Source organism: Rissa tridactyla, chromosome 24 (genome assembly GCF_028500815.1).
Source record: "Rissa tridactyla isolate bRisTri1 chromosome 24, bRisTri1.patW.cur.20221130, whole genome shotgun sequence".
Taxonomy (NCBI): Eukaryota; Metazoa; Chordata; class Aves; order Charadriiformes; family Laridae; genus Rissa; species Rissa tridactyla.
This window is the reverse complement of record NC_071489.1, coordinates 1,677,119-1,694,583: the sequence shown is the minus strand read 5'-3', so window position 1 is coordinate 1,694,583 and position 17,465 is coordinate 1,677,119. Positions and strand designations below refer to the sequence as shown.

Below are 17,465 nucleotides of genomic sequence, written 5' to 3'. Positions count from 1 at the left end.
TGCTGCTGGCGTGGTGGGTGCTAGGCACTGGCTGTGGTCGGCTGGGCGGTTGTGGCCGCCGTAGGTCACTTTGTGGCTGCCGGAGACCTGGGAGGATGAGGGAGAGCAGGAAATCCAAGGGAGTGTCGGTTCTTTGCTGTGGTTTTCTTAATGAATCTTGCATTTGGTAAGCTTGTGGCGGGGAGATGGAGGCAGAAGATGAGCTCCTGCGGGAAGAGGGGGCGGCAGAGCCAGCTTCGGAGGAGAGCACCGATCCCCGAGCCCTACATCCTGTGGGAGGAAGGGGACAGGCTGGGTCTCCAAGTCATCCCTTGCCTAAAGAAGGTGGTGGGGGTGGGGGTGGTGGAGGGGGAGGCGTCTGCTCATAATTGGGGATGTTTCATCCATTTTGATACATCCAGTCTCCATCTTGATGGCACTGAGCTCCCTGTCGTGGTGTCGAGCCTTTCCCTCTAAGCAACGGCTCCAGTGCTGCCGGTGCTGATGCTTTAAAGAGAGAAGGGAAGGGAGGTTTGTGGGAGGTGATACTCCTAAGTCAAACCAAATGATATCAAACAAAGCCCTTTTGCAGGCCCAAGGAATAATTAGTGTCGTTACATGGTGGGGAGAGTTCCCTCCCACCCTTTAGGAACCAGGATTTGGACTGGGGACGGGACCTTCCCCGTCCCTCGCAGCATCCCCGCTGCAGACGGGGCAGAGGCTGTGGTGTTTTCTTCCTGTGGCAGGAGCTGGGGGGAAGCGACAGCACCATCTCTGCCTGCCGGGAGCCTGAGGGCGAGTGGGGTCCCAAGAGGCGTGAAACAAGCGGCAGCGCCGGCAGCGGCTCCGTCCCGTTGTGCTGCTCAGTGCGGCGGTGAGGACGCAGAGACTCTCCTTTCGTGGGCTGAGCACAAAGTTAAGCAGATGCTTGGAGCAGGGAATTTATCAGAAGAGTAGGGATGACACAAGATAAATGTTAAGGGAATCCAGTGTGTTTGACTGCCTTTGCTTTTAACAAACATTCACGATTGCGTTTCGTTGGGTTTTCAAGATTTCCTGCCTTCCCAAGGGCTCTGGCTCGCTGCACAGCAAGAGCTGCCGTCGGTGTGGAAGTGTTCGCTGCAGAGCGCTGACTCTCCAGGAAGACGGTGAAACGCTGAAAGCCTGGCACAAAGATGGCCCAAGCCGGGGGTCTGCGGGTACCGGGGCGATGGCCCCCTGCCTGGCAGCCCCCGGTGCAGACGGTTGGGTTTGAAGCCGGCAACGGCTTCGCTGTTCCCCGCCTTCCCGAGCGCAGCTCTTACCAGAACTCCTGTGGCCGGCCCCGCTGTGGTGCAGTGACCCCCCCCCATTGCAGCCTGTGCTCAGGGGGGGGGAGCAGTGACCCCCACAGTGCAGCCTGTGCTGGGGGCTGCAGTGACCCCCCCATCACAGCCTGTGCTCAGGGGGGGAGCAGTGACCCCCCATTGCAACCTCTGCTCCCGGGGGGTGCAGCGACCCCCCACCACAGCCAGCCTCCTTGAGGTGCCCGTTTCAGTGGGGGCAGAGCACCCCCCGTCCGCAGCCCCCCGGGGAGGCCATGGGGCTCTTCCCAGCCCTGCTCCCATGGCGGGGGTCGGACTGGTCCTGCGCTCTGTGCTGTGGGTTTTCCTGCTGGTTTCTGTTAGGACTTTGCTTTGTTTCTGCGTGTCCTGGGGTCGCCATCCCGACTGTGCACGTGTGTGTTTCCTGGGTGCAGGATGGATGGAAAACCCATCCTGCTGCTGCTGCTGCTGTCTTTGTGATTTAAAAATGTTACTTTTTAATTTGTTCTCATTTGGGTTTTCTTATTTTTTTTCCCTGTCTTTTTTTACTGTCTAGCATAGAAAATAAACTGCCTTTGGCTCCCAGGAGCTAATTCATCCAAGTTAAATGATCTTTAAAATCTGTTAGCGCATCATGGATCTCAGTTCCTGTTTTCTCGCAGTGTAATTAATGCTTCAGTTTAAATTTTCTCCTTTCCTTAGGGGCAAGGTTGATGGATCTGATGCCACACTAAAACTTTTGCTGAGCCATTAGAAAGAAATCAAACTAAAAGCAATCTAGTCCTTAATTTAAATTTTATTTTTTTTTAAATAACTTGTCTTTGGGAAGAAACTGATCTTGTTTATTATCATTATTTCTTTTCTCATCCAGCACCGAAGACATGTAGCCCTAAACAGTTTGCATGCAAAGATCAGATTACATGCATATCTAAGGGCTGGCGCTGTGACGGGGAAAAGGATTGTCCGGATGGCTCGGATGAATCACCCGATATATGTATGTATGCCTTTCCTTCCTAATAATGTTCTTTGCTTTTGTTCCATCCGTTCTCTCATTGCATGGTCGTTCCAGGGTCCCAAACAGGCGGCATCGCACAAAGGCTCTACCTCAACTCCGGTTTCTCCTGCGGTACCAGGAGCCCGCAGCACCTCGGGGGGGTGGGTACCACTCGTGGCAGGGTCCAAGCCGTCCATCTCTCCATCCGCCCTTTATCTCCCCAGGCGCTGCTCCTGGGGCCTCTGGCTCTGGGGCCATGATCCATCATCATGGAACAGCCTCCTGGGAACGGTATCGCTGATTTCTTTTTTGTTTCCATCAAAATTGGTTTACACGAGGAAAGCAGAGCCCTGGAGGCGAGGACGTGGTGAGCTGGGCAGGGGTGCGGGGTCAGCTCTGCCGCAGCAGCATCCCCTCCTTGGGCGGTCGTGCCTCCGGTGCCTGGCACCTAACGGGTGCTTGGGGCCAGGGCTGGGCTGAAGGGAGGAAGGAGAGCTCTGGGAGCCCTAGGGGACAGCTGTGAAAGCCACACAGCTTCCCCCAGATGTGTCTGGGTTAGGATGCTGTGTTGGTTTGACTGGTTTTGTCCCAGCGCTGGGGATGCTCCTGGGTCTGATGGGGCAGGGTCTCTCCAGAAGCAAATGGGGAACGGGGCTGGGTTAGGTGGGGTGCGGGGGTTGGGGATGGGGCATATGTGTCTGTAGAGCCAGAGCCGTGCTGGCAGTGGGGCTCGGCAGGGACGGCAGCTCTGCTGGTCCCCCTGCACCACGCTGTGCCGGGGGCTCTGCTCCGGATGGGCTGGAGCAAGGAACGAGCTTCCCCACGTCCCGGTTTCTCTCTCTGTCTGATGAGGGAGGCCGTGCTGCCCTCGCTGCCTCGCAGCAGCTGCCTCGTTAGGTCGTTTTACGGTGCCAGGGACCTTGAGATGCCGGGCTGGCAGGAGAGGCACAGCCGGGTTCATCCCTGCTGCTGCTCACCAGTGACCAGCAAAATCCTCTTGTCCTCTGCCCCGGAGATCCTTCCCAGACTCCTGCTTCCTGCTGCACTTGGCATAAACGTCTCCTCCAAAGCAGTTTCTGGTTTGGCACTGGGGTTATTTATTTCTTAAAGCAAAATGATGCAACCGTCCCCTCCATGGGAGGGATGAGGGGGCTGGGATGGGCTGTCTGGCTCCAGTCAGTCAGCGGCCCTGGAAAATTACTGTGGGAGGACTCAGAGGCCTGTCCCCAGCTGGAAGAAATCCGTCCTGATGGATGTATTCTGCTTGCTGCATATGCCTGTGCCCGCTTCGCTGCCCGACCATCCGTACAGACAGGTGAACCCAAAACAGACCCCTCGATGCTTTTCCCCCATCATCATCATCTTCCTCTTGTTTCGCGGCGAAGGCGCGGCTGGTGGGGACTGGCAGAGTTCTCCCTGGACAGGGAAGGCAGAGCCACATCTGCCTGCTCTGGCTGCTGCCGCCCCGGTGGGAACGGCAAAGCATCAGTGTCCCCACAGTGGGGCTGCGAGCGTCCGCCACTGCTGCCCGCCCAGTCCCTGCGCCTGCAGCCCACAGATGCACCTCATGTCCACCTGTGTGGCCACAGGTGGTGAGGTAGGAAGATGCTCTCAGGTTTGCTTAGAGCCCTGAGGGCTCCAGCTCCCGCTGGAGGAGGGAGACTCATTCCTGGGGGGCGCGGGACCCCTGGTAGCCATGTGCCCCTTGGTACATGCTCGGTGCTTCCAGAACAAGCGGGTGGGAGCCTCTTGCAAGGCATGGATCAAAGCCCATCGTTGCCCCTCTCCTTGCTGTGCCACCGCCTGTGGGACAGAGTCCATGAGTTCCCATCACCGCCACAGACCCTAAACGTTGGAAATGCTCTTTTCCAGGGGAGCGGTTCCTTCCCCAGATGAGATTTGGAGACCTGGAGGGGCTTGACCTTTCTGAGGGACTCTGCTCACCTTCCCCAAGTTCCCACTTTAAGCCCCAGGACAGCGTTAGGCTGGGGAGAGCCAGGAGGGAGTCAGAAGGACGCTGAGCCCTCCAGGATGTGGTGTTGGGGTCAGCGGCCATCGCTGCTGGCTCCTGCGCCTGCCTGTGCCTTTCCCATGGGCAGAGGCTGTGGATGGAAGTTGCTGCCTGCTCCTGCCCGCTCCTGCCCAGGCTCGCACAAGTGGAATCCGACCTGTCGGCACACTCAGGGTGTGCAGCCCAGTATCTCTGGGATTGCCAGGCAAGCTTTTCTCACGCCACTTCGGCACCGGGGCTTCCAGCAGGCTCTCATCCTCCTTATCTTTTTGGCAGGGAGAGAATGACTTTTATTACTATTATTTAATCTCTTTTTTAAGCCCAGGCTGCAAATGTGGCTCTTGCACGCTGCTTGGTGCACCCTTTCACACCCTGGCAGCTCGGCAGGTTATTTACATTGAGCTAATGTACTCATGACAGAGTCTCTTGAAATGCCGTCTATTATGTGCGAGGTTTTCCTCCCTGGGGAATCCTTTTAAGTATTTGCTGGCTCTGCTTATATGTTAGCTGAACACGGGAAGAGTTCCCTTTCTGAGCCTGGTGTTGTTCTTGTGTCTTGCGTGAGCGGCTCGTACCCGGTTCTTGCCCAGTCAGTTGGTTTTTTCACTCCATGGAGCTTTCCTGGGGCAAAAAAAAACTTGGACAAGAGCCTCCATCCTGTTGAAAATCAAAGCAGATGAGGGGCTCTGAGAAATGAATTTGCTGTGGTTGAGCTACGGCCGTCATCTGGCCGCTGCGTCCCGGCTGGCCTCGTGCCCGGAGCTCCCCTGGCTCCGCTGGGTGCCCCGGCTCTGCCCGCAAGCAGGACAGCCGAGCTGGTGGCGGTGGCACCGTTTGCTTCACTGCAGATGAATTGGCGGATCCGCAGCCTTCGGTCGCCTGGGTGTTTGCAAGGGTTCCACGTCAAACAGTTCATCGGTCTGAGCGCTGGATGTGTCGATGGCGTGGTCCTGCTCGGCTTCGGGGCATCTCGAGCGAGCCCCTTGTCAGCACAGCCTTTGCTCTCCCCTTCCTGTGGCGCTGGCAGCGGGCGCAGCTGGGAGGCACTGGCGGGAGCTTCCCTGCCCCAACTCCGCCGGTGCTGGGCTGCGGGCGCTGCCATCCCTCCCGGCACGGCAGCAGGACCATCCTGCTCCCAGCCTCTCCTGCCCCTTCCCTTGTCCCATTCCCCCACGACTGTGTCTCTTTGGGCTGTTGCCAGATCAACTACAGGCTGCGTTTACAGGAGGAAGAATTGCTTTTCTTGTTTCCTTCTGTTTTTTTTTTTTTTCCAAGTGGTTTTTAGAGGTTAAAAATTCCTGTCTAATTCAGCTCCTTGGGGTGTACCACAAGCTTGTCACATGTAATAAATTGGCTCATTTATTAGTACAGCAACACAGTCAAAAGCAAACAAAGTGGCTTGTAGATTAATCCTGCCCTGTTCATGATAAGTAGTTTGATCCAGGCTCTTTGCAGGGGAATAATGGACACGGCAGGTCAGTTTTGACTGATGAACTGTGCACTTTATTTCAGTGCGTTCATTCTTTTGGCCTGTATATTGATACTACTTAATTAACCCTTAATTTGCAATTACTCGGTGCCTAGATAGTGCTGTTCAGCCCTTTGTGGAGAACAAAATCTGTAAAGCGGCGTCTGGTGAGAAATTCTCCCAGGAATCGTCTGCTGGGTGTGCTGGATTGGGGCTGGGAAAGGAGAAATCCCCGATGGCTGCGATGGAGCACGGGAGCCCTGATCTCCGTGTCCCACGTCCTGCAGGAGCCCATGGAAACATACTGGAGCGTGTTTGACACGCAGCCCGTGTGCAGGGGAGTGATCTGGCATCTGGAGCCTGTTAGATTTTCGTTCTTCGGGCACCTCTTGTGCAAGAAGGGATGTGTGTGTGTCAGCAGTCACTTCGCACAGAACGGACAAACGAAAGGGGGTGAAGTTTCCACCACAGCGGGTTGGAGGGGGTCCTTTCTGGCAGGCACGGTGGTTTTGTGGTCGTAGCTGGGGCTTTCATGGGCTGCTCCTGCCATGGGAACCCCCTGCCCATCTCTGGAGGAGCCGCGGCATGCCGGGCTGCAGGGTGGCTCCTTGAAGATTTCCTGATGGAGTTTAGTTCTGAAAAGGCTTTGGTGGGTTTGGGAAGGGCAGAGGAGAAACCCAGCCTGCCCCATCTGCTCCTGGAGTAGCAGTTTGCCATCTCGTAGTCCAGAGGATGCAGGGATGGGTGCGCGTCGTGCTACACGGTCTTGTGCAGGGCCAGGAGAGCCAGGGGGTCCGAGCCAGCAGGTCGCGTCCATCCCTCGTCTGAGGTTAAAAGAGCACATCCCGTGCAGCTCGGCCACGGCAGCTCGCGAGGGTGAACCCGAGCCCTCGCTGGCCAGGAGCGCGTTGCCGCAGCAGGAACGGTGCCAGATGGGGATGTGCCGGCACACGGAGCACCAGGCTGGACCCTGCAAGCTGCGCACGGTGTACCGCTCCTCTCCAAGGCGAGTTTAAGCTTATTTAGGACAAACTCTACCAGTGGAGTCTTAGATGAAGGTGACTGCTAGTCTCAATAGCTGTCTAAAACGGGACTCAGTCTGGACAAAGCGCTTGGTGTGTGATGTGCTGCAGGTGCCCTTCTCGGTGCTCACCTGGCGCTTCGCCTGCTGTGGAGGATGGGGTGGTCTGCGGGGAGCTCGGCGAGCTATTTCTGCCACCGTCCCTGCTGCCAGCGAGGCCGATGTGCTGCCCACCCTGCTGATGTGAGGGCAGGGCACGAACAGCCACCGTCTCCCCGTAAAATGGGATTTTAGCGTTTTGCTTGTGTGCTGCCGTTGACTCAGCAGAGGCGTGTTGGTGGCTCCAACGAGAGCTGGTGAAAGGCGGCGTGTTCAGCCCTAAAGCCAAACTTGGATTTGGGGCCAGGGAGGAGAGGAGGGGAGAGGAGAGGAGGAGAGGAGAGAGAGCCTGCGGAGGGGAGTCGGGCCTTGCAGAGCCCCGTGGTCTGCATGCCATGCCGGTGGGCTGCTGATGCCGAGCTGGTGTGGTGCCTGCGCTGTGCCAGGGCTCGCCATCAGCGTGTCACCCCCTCACCCCCAGGGCAGCTGCCTTCCAGCCTGAGGCGAAGCAGTGTTGGAGCCAGGACATTGGTGGAGCTTTTTAATGGGGTTTCAGGATGTTAATTGATTTATGGTGTATTTTGTTGTTTGTCTCAATGCCATGCTTCTTTTCAGAGAAGCTTAAATATAAAGCCTTGCTCCCTTTGTAATTTTTCTAGTTAATAATAGAGATTAAGTCTCCTTGTGTCACGTAGCCCTGCTTCTTAACGACCCCCCGCAAGCCTGCCTGCACAGCGGCCTCTTAACAAAGAGCGTGTTGGCACCTGAGGGACTGCTTGGGGTGGCGGGGGGCCGGGGAGGCCGTGCTCGGGGTGCTCGGCACTGCCCAACCCTGCGTGCCCCCAGCCCTCCCAGCAGTGAGGGGTGCCCGGAGCCAACGTGACCTGTGGGAGCTTGAAACAGGGAGTCTGGGGTTGATGACGTCCGGGGTCACCTCCCTCCCGGGACCCCAGCCCGTCAACCCAGCTTGTGCCCAAGAGTGGGCACTTGTCCTCCTTCGATGGTGGTCTCTGGGGCTGGGGAGAGGGTCCCCATCTGCCCTGGCTGCTCCGGATCTCCTTACTTTTCATGCAGTGGAAAAGGGAAAGTTCACTCCAGATGGGTCGCACTTCTCCTCCCCAGAGAGCAGCGCCAGCAGCGGTCCCGCCTGCTTTGAAAGGGAAATCCAGTGTCTGTTAATGAGATTCCTCCAGTGAGAGTTAGGGATGCTGGAGGGGGCAGAGCCTGGTTTGAGCCTTTTCTGGGGGCCTTTTCTGGCCTCAAGCTGCCATGGGAGCCAAGAGGATTTGGGACTGGCCTTGCTGGGTGGGTGCTGCTTTTGCTCTGGGGCATGTGCCGGGCAGGGGAATCCAAACCGAGGAGGATTTAACATACGTCTGGGCAGAGGGAATCAAAACATGTTCACATGCTCGCTGCCGGCACAGTGCTCGCCTGCTGTCGGCTACTGCAGAAATGTTCCCATGAACGTCTTGGGGAGCACAATGTTCCCTGAACCCCTGCATCTGCATGAAGAGCTTTTACCCAAAATCTCGCTGTGCGAGGCCACGTCCAGCAGGTGACGGTCGCTGCTGGAGAGACACAGCCATGGCAGAGCAATGTGGGGGCTGAGGGTTCCCTTGAGGTTTTGGGTGTTTCTTCTGGGCAATGGGATTGCAGAGCCGTTGTGCTCTCCCTTCGGTGACACTTCTGCCTTGTGCTGTCTTGCAGGTCCTCAGAGCAAGGTGTCTCGATGCCAGCCCAACGAGTACAACTGCCTGGGCACGGAGCTGTGCATTCATATGAGCAAACTGTGCAACGGGCTCCACGACTGCTTTGATGGCTCCGATGAGGGGCCGCACTGTCGGGGTAGGTGTCTGAGGGGGATGGCGGTCAAAGAGGGGCTGCTGTTGCTGGTAGGAGTCACGAGGTCACTGTTTGTCCCCAGTTCCTGGCTGTACAGCGTGAGCCCCACGATGGTTTAGTTTCACAGCTTCGTGCCGGTGCCACTGTGCTCCATGTCCTGTCTCCCGGCCGAGCGCGGGGCAGCTCAGCGCCCGGCTGGTGGGTAGCAGATCCAGAGATTAGCCAGAGCCGCTTGCAAGTGAAATGCCCGTCATTCCTGAGCCTGCAGGCCATTAAATAGCTGCATTGTCTCCTGGGTTTAAAAGCTTGCAGGGCTGGGGTTCTGGTTCAGATAAGAGATACCGGTATGTTTTTTTCCTAATTTCCAGGAGCTTTGTGTTCCCCCTCACCAGCCTCCAGGCCTGTCCCCCATTGCTAATCCTGCTGGAAAACTCTCCCTAAATCAGCGTGGGCCGGCTCGCTGGTGCGCAGATTAGTCGCTCAGAAACGCCTGTCCTGGGCTGACCCTGGCACTGGGGCTCCGCAGGCTCCGGCGAGCAGCTCCTCTCCCTGCCTGTCCTGCGCCCGGAGCGGGGGCTCCTGCTCTCCACAGCCCATCTGGGTGTGGGACACCCTGCCCCGAGGCTCCCCCGGCTCCGCTCCGCTGCCTGGCTCCCACAGGAGGAGCAGGGTGGCTTCCACAGCTGTGCCCAAGCTGACAATTAATATTTGGCTAATAGTCCTTAATGGGATCTGTTTTTTCACAGCTGGGCAGCAAGTCATGAGGGCTGGGTGCGGGCAAGCCCCACGTCAGAACAGGTGCTGCTGGCAGGTTTGGGCACGCTGGGGACGGAAGCCCTCGCTAGTGCTTGTGTGGGGTGCCGAGGTCCCCCCTGCCCGCCGGCCAGCGCGGGCAGAGATGGCGGTGCCGCCCTGGGGAGGCATTTCCTCCTAGCTGGTCAGAGCGCCAGCCCCATCCCGCCTCCGCCCCGGGCTGGGGAGAGGAGCTGCCGCCCCAGTTCGTGCTCCGGCTGTTCCGGTCCCGTTCCTCTCACCGGCCTGGGAGCCCGGACTCTGCCTGTGCTTGGGCCCTCTGCCTGTGCAGGAGGTTGGTCCCAAAGGTGCCCTTAGGGATGCGGGGAGACACCGGGAGCCTCCGTCGCCCTTGTGGATGTCCACAGGGGTGGAAATGCCATCGGAGCCTCCCTGCTGAAACTCCTCCCATCGTCCCCCTCCTGCAGACCCAGCACTCTTGAGGGTTTTTCTTTTTTTTTGGATGTATGCGGTGCTTTATCTGAGAGATACGAATCTGAAATGAATAGCTGGGCCTGCCAAAGCTGATAAACCTCGTAAACAACTTGGCCGGGCCCTGCCCAGCTTATTAAACAGTTCCACATGCGAGGGGCAGGATTTTTGCTGCTCCCTGTCTATCCCTGGCAGTGAAGGGGGACGTGGGAAGGGCCGGGTGGTTTTGGTCTGGGGAGGCTCGTGGCTGCCATTTCCCCTCCACTGGTGGATTTGCCGGGACCCAGTTCAACGCCCTCCGAGCACCCAAGTGACCAGGTCAGGCAGGGCGAGGAGAGGAGAGAACAAAATGAAACCCAACATAAACCAGCCCCGCCAAAGGGCTGACAGCGCGCCCCTCGCAGCGGGCCAAGGAGGCCTGTTGCGAAATGACCTTGATGGAGTTGGAGGCTGCTGCTGTTCATGGCGGAGTGAGGCGGGCAGCCCTGGCCTCCCCCTGCCCGGGGGCAGCGCTGGGCAGCTGGGGGCTTTAATGGTGTTTATTGTGAGTGCTAATGGAAATGAAGCTGTGGGAGGTGGTGGGCCCAGCAGCCACATCTCTGATCCCAGCACCGCCCCGGGGCCGCCCGACCCTGGCGCTGGGGCGTCCATCCTGTCCCTCGCCCGAGCATCCCTGGGTGACATCCTCTCTCCTCTGCCGTTCCTTTCTCCTCAGAACAATTAGCGAACTGCACGGCCCTGGCCTGCCAGCACCACTGCGTGCCAACGCTGAGCGGACCCGCCTGCTACTGCAACAACTCCTTCCAGCTGGCCGAGGACAGGAGGAGCTGCAAAGGTGGGTTCGGGGTGGGCAGCGCCATTGCCCCCGGCACGGTGCCAGTGTCTCCTCTGGGCTGTGGCTGACGCCGCCATCTGCGGGGCTTGGCCGTGCGATGGAAGGGGCTTGGGGGTCAGCAGACCCTGACCTTCAGAGGGGAACACGGGGCTGACGGGACGTGACTCTGCCTCCCTGGGGCCATTACGTGGATGTAGCTCCTGAAAGGCCGAGTGAGGAATGGAATATTGGGAGGGAGTGAGGAAAAGGCTTTGCCTTTGTGTACGGAGTCAGGGGCCATCACTGGGCTTGTATGTGCTCCTGGTGTCCGTGCCGCAGAGGATGCTGGAAAGCAGGAGAGGGTCAGCAAGGAGTGATCAGATCAATGTGATGCCTGGAAACAAGTCTGGAAGTGAGAGATTGCAGCGGCTCCGTTTCTTTCATTTAGCTGAGCAGAGGTGAAAGGGGCCTTTATCAGCTCCTGCACACACCTCTGGGGGCAAGAGCTCTCCCGTGGAGACGGCTCTTTCATCTAGCAGAAGAAAGAGCAGCGTGCGAGCCAGGGGTTTGGAAGCTGAAGATTAGAGAAATTCAGGCTGGAAATTGAGGTGCAGATTTTGCAGAGTTGGGGGGAGGGGCAGTGGATAATTAGGCCTTGAAAAGGCTCAGCCGTGAGACAGGGATTGTCCTTTTGCTGCCCTGCTGTGGATGCTGGAGCAGAAAGCAGGGGGCTGCCCACAGGTGTGATGGGGTGATGTTGGCCACGTCCTCCTCTGGAGGCCATTGTGACCATCCCTTCGGCTTGGGGATCATATCCTCCCCTGCAGCTCTGCCTTGGAGAAGAGGGGGAGCCTTTGTTCCCCCTTCAGGCAGTTAAGGAAAGACATTTGCTAGTCTAAACCTTGGGGCTTTTGCCTTCTTTTCCAGACTTTGATGAATGCACCGTCTACGGGACCTGCAGCCAGACATGCACCAACACGGAGGGCTCCTACACGTGTAGCTGTGTTGAAGGGTACCTCTTGCAGCCTGATAACAGATCCTGCAAAGCCAAGAATGGTGAGATCCTCAACAGGAGAACTGTGCTACTTCTGGGCAGCTCTGCAAACTATGGCCTTCTGCCATGTGTGTACCCCTGCTATCGGTTCTTCACTTTAGGGTGCTCTTCCCTGAGGACTGTCCTGTGCTACCACCTTCTTGCACACGTTGGGCTGCGTGTCACGGTCTTGTTTTCACTGGAGTGGAAGGGCCAGGCTGATACGGTGTTGTGGCCATGAGCTTTGGGTGCTCTGCCATGACCACCCTTCTCCCCTCCTTTCCCTGCCAGAGCCCGTGGACCGTCCTCCCGTGCTGCTCATCGCCAACTCCCAGAACATCTTGGCCACCTACCTGAGTGGAGCCCCTGTGCCCAACATCACCCCCACCAGCGCCAAGCAGACCACGGCCATGGACTTCAACTACATTGAAGACACGGTGTGCTGGGTTCACGTGGGCGACAGTGCCTCCCAGACCATCCTCAAGTGTGCCAAGATCCCCAACCTGAAGGGCTTCGTGGAAGAGCGCTCCATCAACATCTCCCTCAGCCTACACCGTGAGTGTCTGCTCCCCTTTGGGCCTTGGTCCCAGTGCTTGCTCCCCCAGTCTCCATCTCCTTCCCACAGCCTGAGTGTCCCCAGCCAGCGGTGGGTGAAGCAGGGGCGGATTTTGGTAGGAGACAGCTTTCCACGGGGCCAGGCACCGAGGCTTCGGCTTGTTTTTGGCTTTCCTTTTCCTTCCCTCTTATTATTTCTAGCAAGTTTTGTGGTTTCTTTGTGTGAGGATATGAGGAAAAATGATACAGCGAGGAGCGGAGATGGCACCTGCGTAGCAGGTTCGGGATTGGCAGTTCTCGTGGCTTCCTCGTTTGGTTTTTGCCCCATGTTCCCCTGGCCAAACTAGGTGTTGGTCCCCACGCCAAGTAGTGACTGAGAACAAAATCTCCACTAAGAAGTGCCGCGTGAGTCACCGGTGTGAGTGGCAGATGGTGGTTTCATTCCGCTTGTGACTACCCGGCTGTAATGAGTGTGGCTACAGCTCCGTCTCCCGCTTGGGCTTGCTGATCCCAGTTCAGCAGCCAGGATGGGAAGGAGAGTCACTTCCTGGGATTTTGGTGCTCTTTGACTCAGGCCCGTGACATGCCTGTGCTTGCTCTCCCGAGAGCCTTTGCCCAGTGAGGGGTCCCAGCAGAAGCCGTGAGCTTTGAGGAGCCTTTCACAGGTGCTGTGGCATGTGCAGTGGGGTTGGTGGGGTCCCCCCAGAGGGGAGGTGGGTGGGTGCCGTAGCCGTACAGCCGGGATGTGGGAAACTGCTCTTGGTGGTGTTCTGTCACTGATTTTATCCTGTGAAACCACAGACCGAGTCAGTCAGGGTGGGATTGGAGGGGCCTGGGGTGTGCAGTATCACCATCAGGTTTTGCAGCCCTCAGCTTCCCTGGTGTTAGCCTCCCGCTGTCTTCTGCCTCCTGAATTTGGGGTGCTTCCAGGGAGAGACTGTGCAGGGCCTGATTCAAGAGGGATCCCCTTCTTCTGCGGAGACATGTGTGGTGTTATGTGGTGAGTGTTAGCTAACCTAGCAAATTAGATGAGCGTGTATGAACTGATCTTTGCAAATGAGTAAAGGTCTAGGGTGGATCTCGGAGCTGAGGGCGTTTCTCTGCCGAGGGCAGTGTCACAGTGCGAATGAAGCAGCTGAAGCCCTGGCTGACACAAAGGGCATGATCTGGGGACCTGCCGCCCGCCGGGCTGTGCAGGGGCTGGGGCTCGGCAGGCTCCGGCCGCTGCGCCCTCCCAGGGGCATGTGCAGCACGGTTAATTTGAGCTTGCACTGTGTATTTTTAGGGCAGTGTGTATTTTTAGGGAGAGGCCTCACCCTTTGCTCTTGCAGGCAATAGCCTGAAATTAGGCAGGACAGGGCTCAGCTCTGCTCTCTGCTCCCCCCACAATGGTTTAAGGAGGTCTGCATTTGCCTGCTCCTCCTGCCTCCTCTCGTAAGGCTTCCTCAGGCTGGGTTTGGTCTCCCTGTAGTTCGCCGGAGGGGCAGAGAGCAGCGTTGTGTGAAGTTCGGGCTCCACACTTCTTCCCATCAGGCTCGGTTTTAACACTGTGATTTCCTGTGGCTGGGAGTTGCAGCGGCGGCCGTGGTTCGTGGATGGCACATGAGCCCTGAGCTGTGGGTTGGCCTAGGGGATGAGCAGCCGCTGGGGGTCGGGCAGGAGGTTTTGGGGTGTTCCTGAAGTCCGCCCGGGTGCCTTTCCACAGCTGGGTCCCCGCGCTGGGAGGGTCCTGAGGGTTCTGAGGTGCCTCTACCTGGCTGTGGACGGCGCGAGGCTGAGGGCGCAGCAGCCCCAGGGATGGTGACCCGGCTCAAGAATCGAGGTGGCTGCAGGAGGAGCATCCACCCTGACCACAAGTAGGTGGTGGAGAGGTGTCAGTGCAGGATCAGGACCAGCAGCACCGACCGCAGCCCCTCCGCCAGACCCAGATGGAGCTGTCGGCCTGGCAGTCTTTTGGGGTAGTTGTTTGGGCTGCTCCAGCTCCAGGAAGTTAATCTGAGACATGACCTTTTAATTACGGTCAGGAGGGGAAGGGAGCTCTTAATAAGAGCATGTTCAAGTCCAAACAAGAAAAGGTGCCTTGCTTTGCTTGGCCTCCTGATCGGTTGCGATAGCTCCGGGTGGGGAGAGGGGAATTCAGCTGACCGGGATGGGAAAGCACCTGCCCTTGCCCCAGGAGGAAGGGAGTTTCCCATCCATGGGGAAGGGGCTACTGGCGGCTCCGGCACCTGGTCCCTGCTGCTGTTGGGTAGCGGCTGCTCCCGGTGGAGCTGCAGAGGGGTCCCTTCTCAGTGTGAGGTGTGAAGCAGCCTTGATTGTGGGCTGTTGGAGCACAACCGCACGCTTAGACACTGATTTCCAGCCTCGAGGTGTGGGCTCGTGATGTGGTCGTGCCCTTAGCCTCCTTGCCTGCAGACTGCGCTCTGGTGGGTCTGCGCTGGCTGGACAGATGCGTGCCATCCAGCCACACTGCGTTAGCAATAACAACCCAACGTCCCGCGGAAGGAGCGAGGGCGCAAGTCCCGTGTGTTTCCTGGCAGATCATCCTCCTGCCGGGGACGATGGCGCAAAGGGCCTCCATTCAGCCCCTCCATTAACCGGCTCAGAGTTGCTGCCTCTACCCTCCCTTGGGGACGGTGACAGAGACCTGCGGAAGGGACATGTCTTGGTGGGTGCTGCAGGTGCCATTAGTGGCAGGTTGGGGCACAAAGCGGATGGGAGCGGGGCTGCCCTGAGCTGCTCCTTGGCTACATGGCTCTGGTTGCTCTTTATTCCTAGCTCCCAAGGGAATGGTCCTTACACAGTTTTGCCATGTGCTTCTGGCAGGCTGTGCGGCTCTGCTGTATTCAGCAGGTGGCTGCCGGTGCGGGGCCGTGTTTGTGCCCGTGTGGTGTCACCATGGGTTGGAGACGTGCAAGGAAACATCCTCGTGGGGCAGGGTTTGTTCATGAACACAAACAAGTTGGAGAAATGATTTTCCCCCAGCTCTGAATCTGATGCTGGGGGTTGTGATGAGGAGATAATGTCAGTCCCCTGCTCCTCTCTGTCAGGACACTGCAGAGACCTGTGAATCCAATTAGTGGTTTCCCTCTTTATTTGCTTCTTTATGGCATTATCTGCTAACAGTAGGAGTCGGGCTTCCCTGGTGCCTGCTGCTAATGGGGCTTGAGCTGGCATTTGATGGGGGAAGACTGATGCTGAAGGGCTGGAAATTAGCAGCCCCCAGCTGTCACGGGTAGGTCTGGGCTGGTGAGATGTCACAGCCCAGCTCTGATAGCAGCCCCGCTTCCCTGCCTCTGTCCCCACTCCCTTCCTGCGGAGAGATTAGTGTCACTTGTGTTGTGGGAGAAGTGTTAAATGGATGCTATTAACAGGGCTTGGCAAGACCCACTGTACTCTGAAGCTTTGCTTTTCCCCTGGTCCTTGCACTGCTAAACCCTTTTTTCTATCCGCAGTCTTGAGTACCGATGCACTTTTTCATGGTGACTGTCCCTTAGTTCCCAAATATGCGCTGCCCATGGACATTTTTCACAGGCAGTCATTTTTCTCAGTTGATCTGAGCTGTCCGGCTCCTTACCCCCAGGTCTTTTTCCAGGGACACACTGAAAATCAGAGGCTGGTGAAGTCTTCCATGTATTTCTCTTACAAAAAAAAACCAAAAAACAAACCACTTAATGTTAGAATTGAATTATTTCTCTCTGCCATCAGTTGGAACCGATTGCGGTGACTGGGAAGCCCTGGGCACCTCTTGGTGCTTGGAGGTGACAGGGAGGGCGCGTGGGGCTCGGTGGCAGCAGTGTGTGGCCAAGGCAGCCCCTGGCTGGCGCTGCCAAGTGGCCAAACCCGCTGCAGGCGGGTGCGGGGACGTGGCCCCTCACCGGGCAGGGGTCCAGCCTGTCCCCATCCCCATGGAGGACTCGGAGGTGGCACCTTCCTGCCCAGCCCCTGGAGCCCGGCTCCCTTTGGGGCTGCACCTGGCTGTTGGGTGGCCGCCAGCGCGTCCTCCACAGGGAGAACGGGGCACGAGCAGAGATGTGGTGGTGCGGGAGCGGAGCAGGGGAGGGCTTGTCCTTCTGCCAGAGCTGAACTGCAACAAGGGGAACTTGTCTCCTACTTCCTCCCTTTCTGCTCTCCCTTTCTCTCCTTCTCCTCTGCTCTGTGTGAAAATCCAGCGCCGTTTCTGACCGGGGAGGATCCTGGCAGGCATCACACGTGTGCTCGCGCTCAAGGACAGAAAGGCACATGCCTGCACAGGGGATGAGCCTCTCTCCAGAGCGCGCGGAGGTTTTCCTCCACCAGCTCCCGGTGTCTGCTCAGGCCAGTCGAGCATCTGTCGCACACCACCACAGCGGCGCCGCTGTGATGTGAGGTTCCCTGTGAACCCCCTGCAGCCCCCATCAGCCCGGACCCCTCCAGACCCAGCCTTGCCGCCCCGCTGGGGCCGGGGCAGGTTTTGCTCTGAAGTGACAGTGCTTGCATGCAGGGGCTGCTGGCGGTCCCCGCGGACCCACCTTGCTCAGCAGCTAATCCCTGACCTCCAGGGACTTTCTGATCCCGTGGGTTTTCTTAACAAGATTCCAGCCTCCACGTGTTTCCCGGGACAATGTCCTTGTTTGTTTGGAGTTGGGCTTCCAAAGAATTTCGAAGCAAAACAACACACCATGGAAAAAAAAAAAAAAAAAAAATCTGGTTCCAGGCCCTTCTGCTGCTCAGCCCTCCCGTCTGGGACGGTGCTGCCTTCCCCGGCGGGTTCTGCCCGGTGCTGGGATGGGCCCGGTGGCTCCTGCCCGGGTGCCGGCCAGTCCATGGCCCCGCTCTGTGCTGGGGAAGCAGCAGGTCCTGGCTGGAGCAGCAGCGATTGCCTTGATTATAACTCTCCTGCCGCCATTTCTACGGAGATGAATGTGTGCAGAAACCTTGCTGCGTCCCGTGGCCTCGTCAGAGACATCCACTCCCCCAGCTCTCCTTGATGCCCAGCTCGACCCCCTGCCCATGTCCCCCTCATCCTGGGGATGGGGCTGGCTGTTGGGAGAACTTGCCATGGCTGCAACTTCTGCACGGGGTTTTGAGGAACCAGATCTAGTGGGAGGTGTCCCTGCCCCTCGCAGGGGCATCAGAACT

The 17,465-nt window shown here is 58.0% G+C and overlaps 1 protein-coding gene across 1 annotated transcript in view; it reads left to right on the top strand.

Moving 5' to 3' along the window:
• LRP1 (LDL receptor related protein 1) overlaps positions 1 to 17,465 on the top strand; it is an 86,318-nt gene that overhangs the window by 15,049 nt on the left and 53,804 nt on the right. Inside the window, 5 exon segments of the mRNA XM_054183248.1 lie at positions 2,155 to 2,277; positions 8,584 to 8,721; positions 10,658 to 10,777; positions 11,684 to 11,812; positions 12,081 to 12,344. Coding sequence (XP_054039223.1) covers positions 2,155 to 2,277; positions 8,584 to 8,721; positions 10,658 to 10,777; positions 11,684 to 11,812; positions 12,081 to 12,344 — 774 coding nt within the window.